Source organism: Carcharhinus amblyrhynchos, chromosome 20 (assembly GCF_965287045.1).
Source record: "Carcharhinus amblyrhynchos chromosome 20, sCarAmb.v2.hapA, whole genome shotgun sequence".
Classification (NCBI taxonomy): Eukaryota; Metazoa; Chordata; class Chondrichthyes; order Carcharhiniformes; family Carcharhinidae; genus Carcharhinus; species Carcharhinus amblyrhynchos.
This window is the reverse complement of record NC_137343.1, coordinates 51,083,058-51,105,802: the sequence shown is the minus strand read 5'-3', so window position 1 is coordinate 51,105,802 and position 22,745 is coordinate 51,083,058. Positions and strand designations below refer to the sequence as shown.

General features: G+C 50.0%; 1 protein-coding gene and 1 pseudogene across 1 annotated transcript in view; both read left to right on the top strand.

The window, feature by feature from the left end:
- Positions 1–2,698: 2,698 nt before the first annotated feature.
- LOC145356187 (histone H3-like) lies at positions 2,699–3,109 on the top strand (annotated as a pseudogene).
- An 8,746-nt stretch (positions 3,110–11,855) lies between these two features.
- adora2aa (adenosine A2a receptor a) overlaps positions 11,856–22,745 on the top strand; it is a 36,797-nt gene continuing 25,907 nt past the window's right edge. Inside the window, 2 exon segments of the mRNA XM_080208797.1 lie at positions 11,856–12,223; positions 12,225–12,472. Of these exon segments, the coding sequence (XP_080064923.1) occupies positions 12,125–12,223; positions 12,225–12,472 (347 nt within the window). The 5' untranslated portion in view covers positions 11,856–12,124.

The following is a 22,745-nucleotide window of genomic DNA, read 5'->3' as shown; positions in this document are numbered from 1 at the left end:
TTGACGAGTTTGTGACATTTCGGAAGCTGGGAGATGGTGGACGGATAGCTCTGTTACATAATGATGATATTAGAAGAATAGAGGGAGAAGATCTTAGTTCTGGAGGTCACAGTGTAGAATCAGATTAGGCAGAGGTAAAAAGCAGTGAAAGTAAGAAGTTTGATAAGGTTCACCATGGTAGGCTTCTGCAGAAAATGCAGATGTATGGGATTGAGGGTAATCTAGGAAATTGGATCAGGAATTGGCTAGCAGATAGGAGACAGAGGGTGGTGGTTGATGGTGAATATTCGTCATGGAGTTCAGTTACGAGTGGTGTGCCTCAGGGATCTGTTTTGGGGCCACTGCTATTTGTAATTTTTATTAATGATCTGGATGAGGGTATAGTTGGGTGGATTAGTAAATTTGCTGATGACACCAAAGTCGGAGGTGTGGTAGATTGTGAGGAAGGGTGTCATAGTTTGCAGGGAGACTTAGACAGGTTGCAGAGCTGGGCCGAGAGTGGCGGATGGAGTTTAATGCGGAGAAGTGTGAGGTAATTCACTTTGGTAGGAATAACAGATGTGTCGAGTATAGGGCTAACGGGAGGACTTTGAATAGTGTGGATGAACAGAGGGATCTAGGTTTGGGGGCATTTAAGAGATCCGTGGATAGGTTTATGGACGAAAAGGGATTGGTTTAGGTTAGTGGGTCATTGTTTTTTAACTGGTCGGCGCAACATCGTGGGCCGAAGGGCCTGTTCTGCGCTGTAGTGTTCTATGTTCTATGTTCTATGTTATTTGTGGGAATGGTTTCTGGGCTCCTAACAGTAACCACACTGCAGGACAGTGTATACAGGAAGAAATAATGGGGTTTGTGAGAAACATATGGTGATAATTATGGGTGATTTAAATCTACAAACAGCCTGGACAAATCAAACTAGCAAAGGTAGTCTGGAAGATGAGTTCGTAAGAGTGTTTCTCAGATCAGGTTCCAGCACCAGCCGGAGACTAGGCAATACTAGACCTGGATCAATTAATGATATAGTGAAGACAGCCCTTGGTAGAACATGACTGAATTTCACATTCAGTTTGAGGGAGAGAGGAGGGGATCTAGGACCTGTGCTTTAAACAAGGGCAATTATGAGCTCATGATGATATAGTTGGCTAAAGTGAACTGGGAAACTGGGTAAAGGGATAAGTCAGTGGAGATGCAGTGGCAGACATATAAGAAGACATTTCAGAATACTCAGAAAAGATACATTCCAGTGAGAAAGAAATACTCTAAGGGAGGGACCAACTGGCCAATATCTAACTAAAGAAGTTGAGTATCAAATTGAAAGAAAATGCATACAATTCCACAAAGAATGGTTACAGGTCAGAATCTAAAATATAAAGGACGACTACAAGATTAATGAAGAGGCAGAAAGCTAACCAGAAATACAAAAACAGACAAGAATTTCCAAGTGAATTTAAAAAGGAAAAGAGTAAATAAAGTGAACTTTGCTGTTCGAGGGTTCAGTCGGGAGAATTAATAACAGAAGAAAAGGAATTAAACAGGTACTTTATCTGTCTTCTCTGTAGAGGATACAAATAATGGTGAATTAGGAGGTGAGAGGGAGAAACTCCAAACAATGCCAGTGACCAGGAGAAAGAGACTGAGAAAATGACTCAGACTAAAAGCTGTCAAGTTCCCAGATCCTGATGGATTTCTTCCTCGGTTCTTAAAGGAAGTGGTTGCTGAGATCATTTGAATTTTCCAAAATTACTCAGATTCTGGAAAGATCCCATTAGATCAGAAAATAGCAAATTAATCATCTGTTTAAAACAAGAGGGGGACAGAAAGCAGGAAATGACAGGGCAGTTTCCTTCAAATCTGTCGTAAGAAAATTGCTGAAATTGCTATTGAGGAGGTTATAGCAGGCAATCAGAAAATCTCGAAGCAAGTAAGCAAAATCAACATGGAAGTAACAAGCAAACCTGTGGATTTACTTAGATTTCTAGAAGGCATGTGACAAGGTGTCACATCAAAGATCACGATGCAAAGAGCTCATGGTGTGGGGTAACATATTAGCATGGATATAGGATTGGCTCGCCAACAGGAAGCACAGAGTAGGCATAAATGGGTCATTTTCAATTGGAGTAGTTGAGTGGAGTGCCACAGGGATGAGTGCCAGAGCCTCAACTATTTACAATTTATATCAATGCTTGGATGAAGGGATCAAATGTATGGTCACTAAATGTTCTGAAGGTACAAAGAAAGGTAAGAAAGTAAGTTGTGAAGACAACATATGGCATCTGCAAATGGGTATATTTAGATAAAGTGAGTGGGCAAACCTTTTTAAAATTAATTTAATGGATGTAGGCATCGCTGGCTGGGCCAGCATTTATTATTCATCCCTCGATGCCCTTCAGAAAGTGATGGTGAGCTGCTATATTTGGCAGACGGAATATAATGTGGAAAAGTATATCCTTTCCACTTTGGCAGGAAAAACAGAAGAGCAGCAGAATATTTAAATGTAGAGAGATTGCAGAACTCGAGGTACAGAGGGATCCAGGCATCCTGGTACATCAATCAAGAGAAGTTAGTATGCAGGTACAGCAAGTGATTAGGAAGGCAAAGGGAATGTTGGCATTTATTGCAAGAGTAATGGAATACAGAAATAGAAATGTTTTGCTGCAGTTGCAAAGGGCATTGATTCCGAGTTACTGCGTTTGAAGAGATGGTGAGAACCAAGCAGACAGTGCGCAAGTCAATCGGCGGGAAAGCTCCCCGCAAGCAGCTGGCTACCAAAGCTGCCCGCAAGAGCGCTCCAGCCATGGGCGGAGTGAAGAAGCCTCACAGCTACCGGCCCGGCACTGTGGCTCTAAGGGAGACCCGCCGCTACCAGAAATCCACTGAGCTGCTGATCCGCTAACTGCCCTTCCAGTGCCTGGTGCGGGAGATTGCTCAGGACTTCAAGATCAACCTGCTCTTCCAGAGCTCGGCCGTCATGGCCCTGCAGGAGGCCAGCGAGGCTTACCTGGTGGGGCTCTTTGAGGACACCAACCTGTGCGCCATCCACGCCAAGCGACTCACCATCATGCCCAATGACATCCAGCTGGCCCACCGAATCCATGGGGAGTGCGCTTAAACTGACCGGACCCACTATTGCCTCTTGAAAGCCAAAAAGGAACACAGGGCATTGATGAGGCCACATCTGGAATACTGTCCGCAGTTTTGGTGGTCTTGTTTAAAAAATACTGAGAGTGGGCAAAATCTTGGCAGATGGAATGTAATGTAGGAAAATGTGAAGTTCTGCATTTTGGTAGGAAGAATAAAGGATCTGAATATTATTTAAATGGAAAAAGACAGCAGAAAACTGCAGCACTGTGGGATTTGGGAGTCCTCGAGTATAAATCACAAAAAGCTAGCATGCAAGTTCAGCAGGTAATAGGAAAGCAAATGGAATGTTTGCCTTTATTTCAAAGGGAATGGAGTATACAAATAGTGAAGTCTTGCTCAAAGACAGCAGTTAGACCACACCTGGAATTCTGTGAACGATTTTGGTCCTGTTATCCAGGGAAAGATATCCTGGCATTGGAGGCAGTCCAGAGAATGTTTACTAGGTTGATCCTGGGTTTGGAGGGATTTTCATATGAGGAGAGATTGAGCCGGGGCTGTACTCATTGGCACAGTGGTTAGCACTGCTGCCTCACAGCGCCAGGGGTCCGGGTTCGATTCCTGGCTTGGGTCACTGTCTGTGCAGTGTTTGCAAGTTCTCCCTGTGTCTGCATGGATTTCCGCCGGGTGCTCCAGTTTCCTCCCACATTCTGAAAGAGGTGCTGCTTAGGTGCATTGGCCATGCTAAATTCTCCCTCTGTGTACCCGAACAGGGGTCAGAGTGTGGCGTCAAGGGGATTTTCACAGTAACTCCATTGCAGCATTAATGTAAGCCTTATTTGTGACAAATAAATAAACTTTAAAAGATTGTGAGGTGATGCTATTGAAAGAGACAAGATCCTGATGGGTCTGATGGGGTGGAGACTGAGAGGATGTTTACCCTTGTGGGAGAGACTAGAACCAGGGGACAACAATTTAAAAACAAAAAGCTCCCATTGAGTTCAGAGATGAGAAGAAGTAAATAATTTCTCAGAGTGTTGTGAATATCTGGAACTTTCTTCCCTGGGAGCAGTGCAGGTGGGGACAGTGAATATTATTAAGGCAGAGATAGATAGATCCTTTAACTAACAAGGAGATGAAAGGTTATGGGGCGGGTGTTAAGTTACAATCAGGTCAGCCATGATCTTATTGAATGGTGGAACAGGCTCGAGGGGCCAAGTGGCCGACTCCTGCTTCTAATTTCTGTGTTCGTGGGTAAGATTCGCCATGTATATCTAATGAGCTGATGGGCAGTGATCTGGCATGGCCAGTGGGAGTGCCACTCACTGTCTGTTTCTGCTGACGGATTTCCAGGGGAAGAGCCCGTCCCCAGAGTCTGAATCACTTTGGGAATCGGCATAAACATTCCACAGACTAGGAAAATCTGCCTTTCCGAACAGGATGGATAGGAATCTGGAAGGGTTTTATTTTTACGTTTCATTGCTTCAAACTGATCCAAACTGGCATGGTGACCTCTGAACTCTCATTCTCTGGATTACTCCATTGGTTATACACACACTAGACCCTCAGATTGATCCAGTTCTTTTCTCTCTCTATTGTAAGGATTCGCCCGCTATCTCTCGGTGACTCTTCCCTGAAAGGATAGTTGATTTTCCCAGTGACTGCTCTGTGTTCAGAGACGGCCACTAGGGGGGTTGTGAGTATTAGCAATGATCAGAAACTAACTTCCTGTGTTGCAGCACGGTACCAGACCAAACTGGGACTGTCTGTCACAGGTAGTGTGGCACCTTAGCTGAGTGGCCAAATTTCCATTCTCTCATGGTCTCGGTTACACCTTTGACATTCAGGGACACGAGCACAGACCCCAGCGTTAATGCTGTGTTGTTGGAGGGTGCTGTGTGTGTCAGTCCTTACTGTAGGAGCTTGTCTGTCCTCTCCGCTGGACAATCCCATGCCCCAACCATGCAATCCGTCAATCACCACCACTAAAACCTGGACATTAATTATCACATTGTTGTTAATGGGATCTTGCCATGCACTAACGTGTTGCCCTATTTCCAGCACCACAGTAGTGGCGATTCTTCAAAAGTAGCTCTTTGATACAAAGCTCTTTGGAATGTTCTGAGGTTGTCAGAGGTGCTGTATAAATCCGGGGTTTTTTTTAACCACTGTCACCAAAGCTGGTCTGTGTTGCCTGTGGAAACTTGTTGTGCACAGATTCACTTAGAAAGTGAATCTAGAACAGAGCTAACCACTGATTTCTTTAAAAATACTAGTTGAAAAACAAAGTTTGCAGTTTAACTTTAGCCTGGATAAATGTAGCACCCAGTCTGGGCAGAGCACCCCAGAACAGTTTCAATCCCAGTCACTGACTCTCAATCAGGACACTGAGCTGGCTCTGATTTTAGACGGAGCCATTTGACCAAGGGTCTCAGGCCCTGCTGCTTATCCAGTGACCTACACTGTGAGAACAGACTCAATACCTACACACCCAGCCAAAGTATCAAGGTAGCATCTCAGCCTAGTGAGGGGGCAAAATTACAAGGAATGTCATTCCTGAAATACACTGGACACACATACACACACTGGACACACACACACATACACACACTGAACACACACATACACACACTGGACACACATACACACATACACACACTGGACACACACACACATACACACACTGGACACACACATACACACACTGGACACACATACACACACACACACTGGACACACACATACACACACTGGACACACACATGAACACACACAGGACACACACACACATACACACACAGGACACACACATACGCACACACACTGGACACACACACAAACACACACTGGACACACACACACATACACACACTGGACACACACATACACACACACACACTGGACACACACACACACTGGACACACACATACACACACTGGACACACACACATACACACACTGGACACACACATACACACACATACACACACTGGACACACACATACACACACTGGACACACACACATACACACACTGGACACACACACACATACACACACACACACATACACACACTGGACACACACATACACACACTGGACACACACACACACATACACACACACACATACACACACTGGACACACACACACTGGACACACACACACATACACACACAGGACACATACACACACTGGACACATACACACACTGGACACATACACACTGGACATACACACACTGGACACACACACACACACACAGGACACACACACACTGGACACACATACACTGGACACACACACATACACTGGACACACACACACATGTACACACACTGGACACACACACATACACTGGACACACACACACATGTACACACACTGGACACACACACATATGTACACACACTGGACACACACACACACAGGACACACACACACACACTGGACACACACACACAGGACACACACACACATACACACACTAAACACACACATACACACACTGGACACACACACACACACACAGGACACACACACACAGAACGCACACACACACACTGGACACACACATACACTGGACACACACTGGACACACATACACACTGGACACACACACATACATTACACACACACAGGACACATACACTGGACAGACACACACAGGGCATACACACACACACACAGGACACACACACACACACTGGACACAGGACACACACACACACACTGGACACTGGACACACATACACAAAAGATTCACAAACACACACACAGACAAGCACACATGCAAATATGCACACACATACCACACAGATAAGTAGACAAGCACACAAGATATGCACACAAACACATGCACCTAAAAGTGTACACACACAGACCAAGGGATTTATTCACACACAAACACACTCAAACAATATTGTGGGTGTACCTATAGCACACAGAGTGCAGTGGTTCTAGCTCACCATTACCTTCTCAAGGGAAATTAGGGATGGAACAATAAACACTGATCTAGCCAGTGACACCCAGATGCTATAAATGAATAAAAAACAGCCACACAGACCGTGCACACAGATATAGAAACACAGACAGACACACTCACAGACATACATAGACACCCAAAAACACACACTTACAATCAGACACAAACACAGATAGACATAAATAGATACACAGACAGAGACCCACAAACACACAGAGAGAGAGATCGGCACACAATCAGAAACAGACACACACAGAGACAGACAGGCAGACACCCCCGCCCACAGGCGAAGTTCCGGGAATGAATAGAGAATAGTGACAGGGGCTGATAGGCTGGAATCAGACTCCCCAAGTCCTGTTGCTGCATTTGGCGTGAAATTCAGAAAGTGAAGATTGGCCCGAAGCAGAAACAGCGAAATAGGGACAGAGAGAAAGAGACAGATCGGAAAGTGAGGGAAATACTGCAGGAACCAGAACCCGAGGTAAATAAAAAGTAGAGAGAGATTCACCCAGTCTCTGAGAAAGACTGAGTGCCGGAACAGAGAGAGTCCGGATTCAGCTCTGTGTGTGTGTGTCCACAGTCTGTGTCTCTCTGTCTGCTTTTCCCTCTATTTCTGTTTCTCTCAATCCGCTTCTCTCTCGCTCTATCTCTCTCCCTCTTTCCCTATTTCTGTTTCTCTCTGTCTATCTCTGTTTTTCTATTTCTCACTCTTTCTTTCTCTATCACTCTCTATCGCTCCTCCGTTTTTTCTCTCTATCTTTCTCTCTGTTTCTTTCTCTATCATTCTCTCTGTCTCTTTCTCTCTCTCTCTTTCTCTCTCTCCCTCTCTTTCTAATCTCTATCTCTTTTTCTCTCTCTCTATCTCCTCTCCGTTTTTCTCTCTCTCTTTCTCCCTCTGTCTCTCTCCATCTTTGTTTCTCCCTCACTCTCTGCCTCTCTCTGTCTGTTTCTCTCCCTCTCTGTTTCACTCTTTCTTTCTCTCTCTCCCTCGGCTCCCCCCTCTCTCTCTCCCTCATTTCCCCCCTCTCTCTCCCTCATTTCCCCTCTCTCTCTCCCTCATTTCCCCTCTCTCTCTCCCTCGTTCCCCCTCTCTTTCTCTCCCTCGTTCCCCCCTCTCTCTCTCCCTCGTTCCCCCTCTCTCTCTCCCTCGTTCCCCCTCTCCCTCGTTCCCCCCTCTCTCTCTCCCTCGTTCCCCCCTCTCTCTCTCCCTCGTTCCCCCCTCTCTCTCCCTCGTTCCCCTCTCTCTCCCTCGTTCCCCCCTCTCTCTCTCCCTCGTTCCCCCCCCTCTCTCTCCCTCGGTCCCTCCCTCACTCTCTCTCCCTCGTTCCCCCTCTCTCTCTCCCTCGTTCCCCCCTCTCTCTCTCCCTCGTTCCCCCTCTCTCTCCCTCGTTCCCCTCTCTCTCTCCCTCGTTCCCCCTCTCTCTCCCTCGTTTCCCCCTCTCTCTCTCCCTCGTTCCCCCCTCTCTCTCTCCCTCGTTCCCCCCTCTCTCTCTCCCTCGTTCCCCCCTCTCTCTCTCCCTCGTTCCCCCGTCTCTCTCTCCCTCGTTCCCCCGTCTCTCTCTCCCTCGTTCCCCCCTCTCTCTCTCCCTCGTTCCCCCTCTCTCTCTCCCTTGTTCCCCCCCTCTCTCTCTCCCTCATTCCCCCCTCTCTCTCTCCCTCGTTCCCCCCTCTCTCTCTCCCTCGTTCCCCCCTCTCTCTCTCCCTCGGTCCCTCCCTCACTCTCTCTCCCTCGGTCCCTCCCTCACTCTCTCTCCCTCGTTCCCCCCTCTCTCTCTCTCCCTCGTTCCCCCCTCTCTCTCTCTCCCTCGTTCCCCCCTCTCTCTCTCTCCCTCGTTCCCCCCTCTCTCTCTCCCTCGTTCCCCCGTCTCTCTCTCCCTCGTTCCCCCCCTCTCTCCCTCGTTCCCCCTCTCCCTCTCTCCCTCTCTCTCTCCCCTCGTTCCCCCTCTCTCTCTCCCTCGTTCCCCCCTCTCTCTCTCCCTCGTTCCCCCCTCTCTCTCTCCCTCGTTCCCCCTCTCTCTCTCCCTCGTTCCCCCCTCTCTCTCTCCCTCGTTCCCCCCTCTCTCTCTCCCTCGTTCCCCCCCTCTCTCTCTCCCTCGTTCCCCTCTCTCTCTCTCTCCCTCGTTCCCCCTCTCTCTCTCTCCCTCGTTCCCCCCCTCCCTCGTTCCCCCTCTCTCTCTCCCTCGTTCCCCCCTCTCTCTCTCCCTCGTTCCCCCTCTCTCTCTCCCTCGCTCCCCCCTCTCTCTCTCCCTCGTTCCCCCCTCTCTCTCCCTCGTTCCCCCCTCTCTCTCTCCCTCGTTCCCCCCTCTCTCTCTCCCTCGTTCCCCCCTCTCTCTCTCCCTCGGTCCCCCCCTCTCTCTCTCCCTCGTTCCCCCCTCTCTCTCTCTCCCTCGTTCCCCCTCTCTCTCTCCCTCGGTCCCTCCCTCACTCTCTCTCCCTCGGTCCCTCCCTCACTCTCTCTCCCTCGTTCCCCCCTCTCTCTCTCCCTCGTTCCCCCCTCTCTCTCTCTCCCTCGTTCCCCCCTCTCTCTCTCTCCCTCGTTCCCCCCTCTCTCTCTCTCCCTCGTTCCCCCCTCTCTCTCTCCCTCGTTCCCCCGTCTCTCTCTCCCTCGTTCCCCCCCTCTCTCCCCTCGTTCCCCCTCTCCCTCTCTCCCTCTCTCTCTCCCTCGTTCCCCCTCTCTCTCTCCCTCGTTCCCCCCTCTCTCTCTCCCTCGTTCCCCCTCTCTCTCTCCCTCGTTCCCCCTCTCTCTCTCCCTCGTTCCCTCTCTCTCTCTCTCCCCTCGTTCCCCCCTCTCTCTCTCTCCCTCGTTCCCCCCCTCCCTCGTTCCCCCTCTCTCTCTCCCTCGTTCCCCCCTCTCTCTCTCCCTCGTTCCCCCTCTCTCTCTCCCTCGCTCCCCCCTCTCTCTCTCCCTCGTTCCCCCCTCTCTCTCCCTCGTTCCCCCCTCTCTCTCTCCCTCGTTCCCCCCTCTCTCTCTCCCTCGTTCCCCCCTCTCTCTCTCCCTCGTTCCCCCCTCTCTCTCTCCCTCGTTCCCCCCTCTCTCCCTCGTTCCCCCTCTCTCTCTCTCCCTCGTTCCCCCTCTCTCTCTCCCTCGTTCCCCCCTCTCTCTCTCCCTCGTTCCCCCCTCTCTCTCTCCCTCGTTCCCCCCTCTCTCTCTCCCTCGTTCCCCCCTCTCTCTCTCCCTCGTTCCCCCTCTCTCTCCCTCGTTCCCCCCTCTCTCTCTCCCTCGTTCCCCCCTCTCTCTCTCCCTCGTTCCCCCCTCTCTCTCTCCCTCGTTCCCCCCTCTCTCTCTCCCTCGTTCCCCCCTCTCTCCCTCGTTCCCCCTCTCTCTCTCTCCCTCGTTCCCCCTCTCTCTCTCCCTCGTTCCCCTCTCTCTCTCTCCCTCGTTCCCCCTCTCTCTCTCCCTCGTTCCCCCTCTCTCTCTCCCCTCGTTCCCCCTCTCTCTCTCCCTCGTTCCCCCCTCTCTCTCTCCCTCGTTCCCCCCTCTCTCTCTCCCTCGTTCCCCCCTCTCTCTCTCCCTCGTTCCCCCCTCTCTCTCTCCCTCGGTCCCCCCTCTCTCTCTCCCTCGTTCCCCCCTCTCTCTCTCTCCCTCGTTCCCCCCCGTTCCCCCTCTTCTCTCTCCCAGTCCTCCCCAACTCCTCAGTCCTTCCCCCTCCCCTCAGTCCTCCCCCCCTTCAGTCCTCTCCCTTCCTTTCTCACTCTCTCTCTCTGTCCCTTTCTCTCTCTCTCACTCTCCTTCTGTTCCTCTCTCTCTCTCTGACCCTGTCCCTTGCTGCCCCCCCGCCCCTCTCCTGCCCACCCCGCCCCTCTCTCACTCCCCGTCCCCCGCCCCTCTCCTGCCCCCCCCGCCCCTCTCTCACCCCGCCTGCCAACACCCCTCGCTCGGCCCCCCCTCCCCTCCCTCGGCCCCCCTCCCCTCGCTCACCCCCCGTCGCTCGCCTGCGCCTCCACCCCTCGCCCGCTCCCTGCCCCAGTCCTGTCCGTTGCCCACCCCGTCCCTCGCCTGTGCCCACGCCCTTCACCTTGGTCCCCACCTGTTGCGCCCCCCCCCACCCCGTCTCTCATCTGCCCCCCCACCCCCATCCCTCACCTGCTCCCCAATGGCAGGGGCGGGGGACGGTGCACGGTCAGCTGAGAGGGGCAGCCGAGGGGAGGGGCGGGGGTGGCTGAGTGGAGGGGGAGGGGAGGGGAGGGGGCAGCTGAGGGGAGGGGGAGGGTCAGGGGCGGCCGAGGGGAGGGGAGGGTCGGGGGCGGCTGAGTGGAGGGGGAGGGGAGGGGGCAGCTGAGTGGAGGGGGAGGGGAGGGGGCAGCTGAGGGGAGGGGCGGGTCGGGGGCAGCCGAGGGGAGGGGGAGGGGTGGGGGCGGCCGAGGGGAGGGGAGGGTCGGGGGTGGCTGAGTGGAGGGGGAGGGTCGGGGGTGGCTGAGTGGAGGGGGAGGGGAGGGGGCAGCTGAGGGGAGGGGCGGGTCGGGGGCGGCCGAGGGGAGGGGGAGGGGCGGGGGCAGCCGAGGTGGGGGGTGGGGGGATGGGTGGGGGCGGCTGAGGGGAGGGGGAGGGGAGGGTCGGGGGCGGCTGAGGGGAGGGGGAGGGTCGGGGGCGGCCGAGGGGTGGGGACAGCAGAGAGCAGGGTTTTTTGATTTCAGAGTTCCAGCATGTGCGGTATTGTGTGGCAGACTGGACGCCTCACTGAGATTTTATGAATAATTATTGTCGGGTTTTTTGTGAAGGTCGGAACGGAGGAGGCAGGAAGCCGGGCTCGGGTGGAAATGACATCGACCAATAGGCAGAGGCTTCATCTGAAGCTGCTAACCAATCAGAGGAAGGCTGGATTGGAGCTGATGGAGTCATGTCGGTGTTGAGATAACCAGCGGTTACTGTGTGGAAAGCAGAGGTCAGAGCCAGCAAACGTGGCTGAATAATAAACAGTTGGAATCGGAGCGGTCAAACTCCAGCTTTCAACTCTGACCTCGGTGCCCGCACGCTGTTTCTGATTGGTGGGAGCTGCCTTGGATGGGAGTTGCAGTTATGGACGATGTTTATTCCCACATCTTGACCTCGTTCACTTCACCATGCTAACGACTGAGAGGCAAAGTTTGGAGATTGTGATCTACATTGTTTTTGAGCTTATGATTGCAGTTCTGGCTGTATTGGGCAATATTCTGGTTTGCTGGGGCCGTATACCTGAACAGTAACCTGCAGAACGTCACCAATTTCTTTGTGGTGTCCCTGGCTATCGCAGATATTGCTGTCGGAGTTCTCGCCATTCCCTTTGCCATCACCATCAGCACCGGCTTCTGTTCCCTCTTCTACGGCTGTCTCTTCATCGCTTGCTTTGTCTTGGTGCTGACCCAGAGTTCAATCTTCAGCCTGCTGGCCATCGCCATTGACCGTTACATTTGCATCAAAATCCCACTCAGGTGAGCGGATCGTGTTACTGTCCAGTGTAGACCGACTGGAATGATGAAAATCACTGACCGATAGGAAGAGTGGGGGAGGTGGCACAGTGACGCGGGCGTTGCCTTAGCTGTGAGATTCTGAGTTGAAACCAGCCCAGCCTGAGTGTGTGCGGAACACTGAATCCAACAGGTTTTGTGGGATTGAGGTGTAGCTAATGGCCTGGGTTATGGTTGATGTTAACACTAGATAGGACAGGTACCAGAAAAATCCAAACCAATATCCTCCCCTTCAATAATCCAGATGGTTAGAGCCAATTTCCTAATTGTAGAGTTAAATGAATAATTTGAAACGTGCTGACTCAGTGGGAGAGTGAGATTGTGGTTAGGAGGGAGACAGGGTGGGAGAACGTTGTGATGTCATCACCAGTCACGCACAATATGGCGGCTCCCGGTGAGAGGCTGGTCCGGGGAGAGTGGAGATCTGACACTGAGTCACTGCAATGTTGGCACTAAGCCAAAATGGGCAGCTTGTTTCCCAAGAGCAGAGATCCATCCGGCAACTTCTGCAGTAACACTCCCGAGTTTCTGGGTGAGGTTCATAGGAACTGGGCTTCTTTATCAAACTCTGCAGTATCCACAATCCCGAACTCTGCAGTAAATCCGGCTGCTCGAGGGAGAGTCCGGGTAAAATGCAGAGAGAAAAATAGCAACACTGGGACAGGAGTCTATTCAGAGGCACAGTGACTGACGTGGAACCTAACTCCCATATTGTCATCATTGATACCTACAGACAATAAAAATTCTGTTCATCTCAGATTAAATTTAACAACTGATCCAGTATCAATGGTAACAGGGAAAAAGGCTTCTGAACTTTGACACCTCTTTAGATTCCCTCAGTTGCACAATCAATCAATGTAGTTCTTCACTAGATATCTGAAAACCCTGATCAAACCATTCCCAAACTTTCTAAATTCCAGGAAATACAAGTGTAATTTGTGTATTCCCTCCTCCTAATTCAACCCATGGATTTGAGTAAAGGAGCAAGGATGTGTTACTGTACAGGGTCCCACAGCTGGAGTATTGTCTGTAGTTTGGTCTCCTTATCACGGAAAGATACACTTGCTACAGCGGGAACGCAGTGAAGGCTCATCAGACTGATTCCTGGGGTGGCAGGATTATTGTATGAGGAGAGATTGGGTCGACTGGGTGTGAATTCTCCAGAATTGAGAAGCATGAGAGGGGATCTCATTGAAAGGTATAAAATTCTGACAGGGCTGGACAGACTGGATGCTGGGACGTTTATTCCTTTCGCTGGGGTCCAGATCAAGGAGTCACAGCCTCAGGATCTGGGATTAGCCAATTAGGTCCGAGATGAGGAGAAATTCTTCACTCAGAGGGTGGTGAACCTGTGGAATTCTCCACCACAGAAGGAAATGGAGGCCAAATCCCTGAATATATTTGAGAACTGGATGGATTTCTAGATATAAAATGCATCAAGGAGTATGGGGAGAGAACGGGAGTATGGCATTGAGATAGAGGAGCAGCCATGATCACATTGAATTATGCAGCAGTCTCGATGGGCTGAGTGTCCAACTCCTGCTCCTATTTTATCATTCTTCACTGAACTCCTTCCAAGGCTAATATATTCTTCACAGAACTGCTCAGAGTAACTCCAGCTGTGTCTAACCAGGATTTTGTACAACTGTAGCATAACATCTATCTCCTTGTAATCGAGTCCTCACTCCAACCAGTTTGCACAGAGATATTGATAGGTTAAGTATATCGAACATTCCAGCGTAGTACAGGACCTTCGGCCCTCCATGTTGCGCCGACCAGTGGAACCAATCTAATGACCCTCTAACCTAAACTATTCCAATATTATCCATATGCCTATCCACTGACCATTTGAACGCCCTTAAAGTTGGCGAGTCCACAACTGCTGCAGGCAGGGCATTCCACGCCCTTACTACCCTCTGAGTAAAGAACCTACCTCTGACATCCGTCCTATAATTACCACCCCTTAATTTAAAGCTATGTCCCCTCGTGTTAGCCATCACCATCCGAGGTAAAAGGCTCTCACTGTCCACCCTATCCAATCCTTTGATCATCTTGTGTGCCTCAATTAGGTCACCTCTTAACCTTCTTCTCTCTAACAAAAACAACCTCAAGTCCCTCAGCCTTTCCTCATAAGACCTTCCCACCATACCAGGCAACATCCTGGTAAACCTCCTCTGCACCCTTTCCAATGTCTCCACATCTTTCTTATACTGCGGCGACCAGAACTGTACGCAATACTCCAAGTGCGGCCGCACCAGAGTTTTGTACAGTTGTAACATGACCTCACGGCTTCGAAATTCAATCCCTCTCCCAATAAAAGCTAACACACCGTACGCCTTCTTAACAACCTTATCAACCTGGGTGCCAACAAGTAACTGGGCAAAATGTTGGCGAATGTGGGAAAATGTGAAATTGTTCATTTTGGAAGGAAGAACAAAAGAAAAGTATTATTTAAATAGAAAAAGAAACTGCAGAAAGCTGTAACACGAGGGGTAACTGTGTATGAAATACAGGAAACTAGCAGGTAATCAGGAAGGCTAATGGAACATTGGCCCTTTTCTTCAAGGGGGTTTAGAGTCGAAGGGAATTGGTTTGTCAGCTGTCCCAGAGTCTCTTGGAACTGACATCAATCTCCTGGTATCCAGGAGACCACAAAAGACAGGGGGCTGACTTTACCCCTCCTTGCACCTTGTCCCACCAGGAAAGGAACAAACTAATTGATGACATTGCCATACGATTCAGTTTGATTGGATTTATTTCCTTACGTTATCTCAGGAAAGACTCACGTTTGTGAAACAATATAAATCACCTTATTCAGTGCTTAGAAAATCTCAGTGAACGTGACTGAGCTGCCTCAGTAACGGGAAGAGAGAGGCAGGCTGAGCCCACACTCGAATCACAGCTCTTGTCCTGTGGACCCCTGTCTGTGTGCTGAAAATTTATGTGTGATGCTGCCCTGTAAGTCTGAGCAGGAAATTAAAACAGTGAAATATCGATATTTCATTCACAGCTCAGTTTGAGGAGATCTATCTGAGGTGGAATCGGCGATAGAGCTCTCTGTATCCATGTTAAAATCTGCTTGCTAGTTAAAGATTGGTTTAATTATTCACTTTCCTGGATTGGGTGTGAGACTGAGCCCGTGGTAGAATCACAGAGACAAAAAGGTATAAAGCTTTAACACCACATCAGCTGCAGTTGTTGGCAAACGGCATTTTAAACGATGCTTGGTATGATGGAAAAACTCAGGTTCCCGGTGGGAAATACGTTTGGAATTTTGTTCTCCTGATTTTCATGGTGAGTCCAAGTGGGGTGAGATCCCCACTGATCTCTCCCAGAAGGAAAATCCACTGGCTGCAGTTTGAGGGTCTCCAATGCCCTGCCAGCGAGAACAGAGAATCCGGCACTCCGCTAAATCTCCATTCTCAACAGCGGGACTGGAGAATCCCGGCGGTGGGCGGGAGGGACTGGAGAATCCGGGCGGACGGGTGAGGCCAGAGAATCCCGGGGGATGGGTGGGAGGGACTGGAGAATCCTGGCGGCGGGCGGGGCCGGAGAATCCTGGCGGGTGGGCGGGACTGGAGAATCCTGGCTGGCGGGCGGGTGAGGCCAGAGAATCCCGGGGGGTGGGGGGGACTGGAGAATCCTGGCGGCGGGTGGGGCTGGAGAATCCTGGCGGCGGGCGGGGCTGGGGAATCCTGGCGGTGGGCGGGGCTGGGGAATCCTGGCGGTGGGCGGGGCCGGAGGATCCCGGCAGGCGGGCGGGACTGGAGAATCCCAGTGGGCGGGCGGGCCGGAGAATCCCGGCGGTGGGCGGGGCTGGAGAATCCTGGCAGTGGGCGGGGCCGGAGCAGCATACACATGGTAAGCTTCACTTCATTAAGAATTGCCAGATACGTAGATGCTGCTTTCAGTGATTTTTCACAGCATTGCTGAGAGATTTCGGGTGCTCGTATCTGAGGGGGCACCAAGGGACGGGCATTAGAGGCTGTGCCAGCGGGTAGGATAGAGACGGAGGTGAGACTGTGAGGAACAGACTGGAGAAGTGAAAGGTACGAGTTTTAAACCTGTCTAAGTGTCAGTCCAGGAGCATCCCCGAGCCGAGGCCAGGCTGTCAGGGACATGACAGTACAGCACAGGAACAGGCCCTTCGGCCCACCAAGCCTATGCTGACTCATGACACTTTCTAAACTAAAGAACTTTTGCCTCTACGCAGTCTCTTCTCTGTCTATTCATATAATCTGTCAAAATACCTATTAAACGTTGCTATTCTATTTGCTTCTACCACCTCCTCTGGTAGCGCATTCCAGGCACTTACCACCCTCCTTGTAAAACAAATTTGCCTCTCTCACCTCTTTTAAACTTTCCCCCTTTTATCTTAAACCTGTACCCCCTTATAATCTGACTATCCGCTCTGCCCATGCTCCTTATAATCTTGTAGACTTCTATCAGGTCATCTCTCAGCCTCCGATGTTCAAGTGAAAACAAACTGAGTTTCCCCAACCTCTCCTCATCGCCAATGCCCCCTGGACCAGGCAAGATCCTGGTCACCCTCTCCAAAGCCTCCACATCCTTCTGTATGTGGATGTTCTGTATCCATCTTACCAGCTCACCGCTGATCCCATGTGGCTTCACTTTTTTGCACCAGTCTGCCATGAGGGACCTTGTCGATGGCCTTGCTAAAGTCCATGTAAACAACATCCACCGCCCTGCCCTCAGCAATCATCATTGTCACTTCCTCAAAAAACTCAATCGAGTTTGTGAGACATGACCTCCCCCACACAAAGCCATGCTGCTTATCACTAGTAAGTCCATATTTTTCCAAATGTTAGTAAATCCTGTCTCTAAGAATCTTCGCCAATAGTTTCCCTACCACTGAAGACAGGCTCACCTGCCCGTACTTTCCCAGATTATCCCTGCTGCTCTCCTTAAACAAGGGGAACAACATTGGCTATTCTCCAGTCCTCTGGGATCTCCTGTGACCAAAGAGGAGACAAAGATTTTGTACAAGGCCCCAGCGATTTCCACTCTCACCTCCCCCAGTGTCCTGGGGGTGAGGTCACACTGTCCAGAGGAATATTGAACAGATTGTCCTGGGGTGTAAAACTATCCAGGGAACAGCCCCAGACCATCCTAGAGCTGAGGCCACGCTGTCAGGAACATGTTGAAGAAACAGTCCTGAGGTGGTACGGATCATGTTAGAGGGCCTTCCATGGTGTAAAATTTCTAGGGCCTGGTGTTGGGTGGGAGTAGGCCACTGTGGGCAGTGACGGCCACACACAGCTGTGCTTAATGGTCGGTCACCTAAGGAATTTGAACCTAAGGATTGGAGCCGTGGTAATGTCAGGCAGAAAACACTCACGTTCAGAGGAGCAACCTGGATTGTGTAAGCCTGTAGCTGAAACGTCATGGTGCGATACTGAATGGTCTCACGGGGGAGGGGGATGCTGAAATGTAAGGGTGTATGTGGCCTTGAGAAGGCAAGGGGTCAGTTGACAAAGGACATAGGGACAAGAACATTGAAGGGTTCAGTGGGCAGAATAGGAATATCCACATGGAGAGGGGTGTGGCCAAAGGTAACGGGGGCCTGAATAATAACAGGAAGAAGGGAAATTAGAAGGCGGTGAATTGGAAGGAAGCTGGGAGCACCATGGTGGGAGTGGGAGGTTGGAAGTTGGTCTGATGGCAGGAAGGCAATAGGGCCATTTTCAATCTCATCTAAGAATTGTGCAGATTGAGAAACAAGCTGGAAAGGGAGAGGTCTCTAGGTGCATGGGAAGACTCAACACACCTCCTATTGTAGGGGCACCCTGTAAACATCAAAGAACAACACAGCCCGGGAAACAGGCCCTTCGGCCCAACGAGCCCACACCGCCCATTTTAACATTGTGAGTTCCCTCTCCACCCGTGACCCGTGTCTATGCTTATGGCATTCCACATCGGAAACTAGATTGAGGGAAGACTAATTTAAGGACAATTTGTTACACCAATCAGCCTAAGAGCACATCTTTGGGATGTGGGAGGAAACCAGAGCACCCGGAGAAAACCCACGCAAGCACGGGGAGGATGCGCAAACTCCCACAGACACCGGCCCAAATCCATGTGTCTGCACAGCAATCAGTGATAGTCACTGAGCTGTCGTGTTGCCCAACATCTGGTTCAGTTTAAGCGTACACTAACGACATGAAGCACTAGGCAACTCTTGAAACATCCAAGAGCAGCCCTCGCACGACCCACCGCGTGTATGCCCCTCGTTGGACAACAAGGCGGACCGAATCCCCTGTGGATTAAAAGGGAAAAACATCAATACCGTGCACATCTTATGCAAACATTCAAGGGAATCCCCAGAAGCTGAAAAGTAAAACAAGTGAGCCAGAAAATATGTTGGAATGTCCATAGGAATCAGTTGATCCTACGACCAAATCCTGAAAATATGAGCACACCCTGCTCAGACCATTGATAACATAGTCCAGCTGAGTACTAGATTTGAGGGTCTAATGCACAATGAATGAGCTTTCCTCCTTCACTGATAGCGCACATTCAGTTGATAATCCCTTAACTGTAAGTGTTGTGGTGTACATGGTCTTAATTGGGATGTGAGAATGGAATTAGGGTCAACCACTGGGCCTGTCTGCACGGACCCCACCAGCCTCCATTTTTCCAGTGGCGTTCAAGGCATCATATTTACAGTCATGACATGAATGCAAGGATTGGGTATTAGCAGTTATTGTCAAGGCCACAGGAAAACGAGCAACGGAAGCCTGACTGTGAATCCAAGCGAGGACTCGGGTCTTTTCACCCTAATGAAGACCCTCATTGCCCGTCGCACCCTCACAGCAACAGGAGGAATGAAGTGAAGAGAAGCGGCTGCATTGGTTCCCCGAGCCCTGAATGCAGGGGAGATAATAAATTGTTATCTTTAACACCTCATTAAAGGCCATCGATCTCACAATGAAAATGCAGGAAAGATAAATCGCCTTCATCCCTAACCATCCTTGGACGGTGCAGCTGCCGGGGGAGCATGTGGCTACTGTGTACGGTCAGCAACACTCATCCAAAAGGCTGCAACACTTTGGCTCACATTGACACACTCAAACCAGCAGCACAACGGGGAAAGTATTCACCAACAGTTAGTGCTGAACCATCTGAAGATGAAGATATACCCAGGTCACACCATCCTCCCCAACCCTCAGGCACACAGATTGCACCTTGACACTGAACCCCTAGATACGATTGGACGTCAGTGATCAGTCACATGACAGAGTGGACACACAGCTGAGAGTGACACTCACAGAGCGAGATCACCGTGTGGTCACTGACATTCACTCCAGCATTCACCTGAAACAGCCAAGTTTACACCTTCCATTGCCTCGGTATCTGGGAGACAGGTGGCCCAGTCAGTTTGGACGCAGCATCAATGATAATTCAGTTATCATTACCATCAGTAAAGGAGCAAAGCTCATTCACTGTGAGTCTAATATCAGTTAGAATAATAGAATCATAGTGCAGAAAGAGGCCATTTGTCCCATTGAGTCTACACTGACCATAATCCTACCCCCATATCCCTACATATTATACCCACTAATCCCTCTAACCTACACATCTCAGGACACTAAGGGGCAATTTTAGCATGGCCAATCAACCTAACCCACACATCTTTGGGCTGTGGGAGGAAACCAGAGCATCTGGAGGAAACCCAGTTGACTTGATTTGATTTTGATTTGATTTATTATCACGTGTATTAACATAGAGTGAAAAGTATTGTTTCTTGTGCGCTATACGGACAAAGCATACAGTTCATAGAGAAGGAAATGAGAGAGTGCAGAATGTAGTCTTACAGTCTAGGGTGTAGAGAAAGATCAACTTAATGCGAGGTAGGTCCGTTCAAAAGTCTGACAGCAGCAGGGAAGAAGCTGTTCTTGAGCCGGTTGGTACGTGACCTCAGACTTTTGTATCTTTTTCTTGACGGAAGAAGGTGGATGAGAGAATGTCCGGGATATGTGGGGTCCTTAATTATGCCGGCTGCTTTTCTGAGGCAGCGGGAAGTGTAGACAGAGTCAGTGGATGGGAGGCTGGTTTGCGTGATGGATTGGGCTACATTCACAACCTTTTATAGTTCCTTGCGGTCTTGGGCAGAGCAGGAGCCCAGACCAAGCTGTGATACAACCAGAAAGAATGCTTTCTATGGGGCATCTGTAAAAGTTGGTGAGAGTCGTAGCTGACATGCCAAATTTCCTTAATCTTCTGAGAAAGTCGAGGCATTGGTGGGTTTTCTGATGCTTATCTGAGTACTCGGAGATGTGATGGAATATCGCTTTCAAATCGTTCCAATCCTCGACAATTCTCACGCTACACTGCCCACTTGCCATGACATCATTCCCACCAACATCTCCCACAACATGTCCGGCCCAAACTGGCAACTGGAGAAGACAGGGAATGGAATGAACCAGAGGAGACGGTGTGGGATTTGAAACAGAGGCTATCCTTCAGGGAGCAAGGACACAATCCATTCAGTTCCGAGTTAAGAAGCAAGAAAGGTCTGATCAGGCTACTGAAAGTATTCTACAGGTCTGTAAATAGAGAGAAACGGAGGAGCAAATCTGCAGGGAAATCACCAGAGATGCGCAAGAACTGTGAAGTGATAATGTTGGGGACTTTAATTACTCAAACAGCGATTGTGTTAGAGTAAAGGGAAAGGAGGGGAAGGAATTTTCTGAAACGTGCTTGGGAGAATTTCCTCGATCAGGTACATTCTCGGTTCAACTAGAAATGAGGCATTTGGATCTGGCATTGGGCCAAGTGGATTGACTGTCTTTGTGGGAACAGTTTGGCGAGAGTAATCATTATATCACAAAGTTTAGATTAGTAATGGAGAGAGCAAGGAACAATCAAAAGTAGAACTTTTAATTTGAAAGAGATCTAACATTAAGGGGATAAAAAGGGATCTAATCAGGGTAAAGTAAAACCCAAGATTGACAGGGAAAACTGGGAGGAATTTTCCCATCCTGCCCTGGCGTTCTGGTGCAATGCAGCATGTGGCCTGTCTATCGCCTACCCATGTGGCCCAAACGTGGGGACAGAGGAAGCACCTGGCAGCCCACTCATCCCTTGGATCCACTGAGAGCCTTATGTGATCAATCAATGGCCATCCTGACCCTGCCAGTCTCGGGGGCAGGGGAAAGCCCACGCCAAGTGGATAACTAGCTGGTTTTAGCTAGTTTTCTTTGACACCATATTTCCCTTTGGACATTTTCCCCAATTTCTAACTGTTATTTTTTATTTCTGAACAATTATCAATTCCATCTTTTCCACTCAAGTCCACACTCAGTGACGAGTTTAAATCCTTGTGAACAATTCTATTTCTCCTTTTTGTGAGGACCCCGAGTCCCAGACTGGCTCAGGTGGAGCCGCCCTTCACTTCATTCCCTTCCTGTGACAGTGTCCAGGAAATGGAATCCTCTTTCCAAAACCGCTCCTTCAGCCACATGTTCACCTTTCAAACCTGCTTAGCCCAATTCCGATTTCCACATGGTTCAGGTAATAATCTAGAGATTATGTACCTAGTGGTCCTGTTCTTTAGTTTAACTCCCAGTTCCTTACACTCCAAATAGGAGCTCTTGTTTATTTTTTCCTATGTTGTTGGTCCCAGCATGGATCCACCGTCCCTTCTCTCTCCAACAGCCTCCCAAGCTGATTCCAGATGTTCCTCATTCTGACAGCATTAAGACAATAAACTGTGTGGGATTCGAGATCTTGCTTCCGAAGGTTGTTATCTTTTCTTTAATTCATAGAATCGCTCCTGTGCCGAAGGAGGCCTTTTGGCCCATGGAGCCTGCACCGACAACAATTCCACCCAGACTTTATCCCTGTAACCCCGTGTATTTGCCCTGCTAGTCCCCTGATACTCGAGGACAATTTAGCATGGCCATCCACCTAACCTGCACACCTTTGGATTGTGGGAAGAAACAATCCTAAGATTCCCAAGGGAAATCATGCAGAGAGAGAGAGAGAGAGAGAGAACATGTGAACTCCACACAGTCACCAAGGCCAGAATCAAACCTGGGTTCCTGGCGCTATGAAGCAGAAGTGTTAACCACTGTGCTATCATGCCACTCTTGAATTATTATTGAATCCCCTACAACTACGACATATTACATTCCCTCTCCCCCTCATCGGACAGCCTCGTGTTCTAAGGTTGTTTTTGGCTGCCTGTCTCAGTCTTTACCTTGATGTCTCCTTG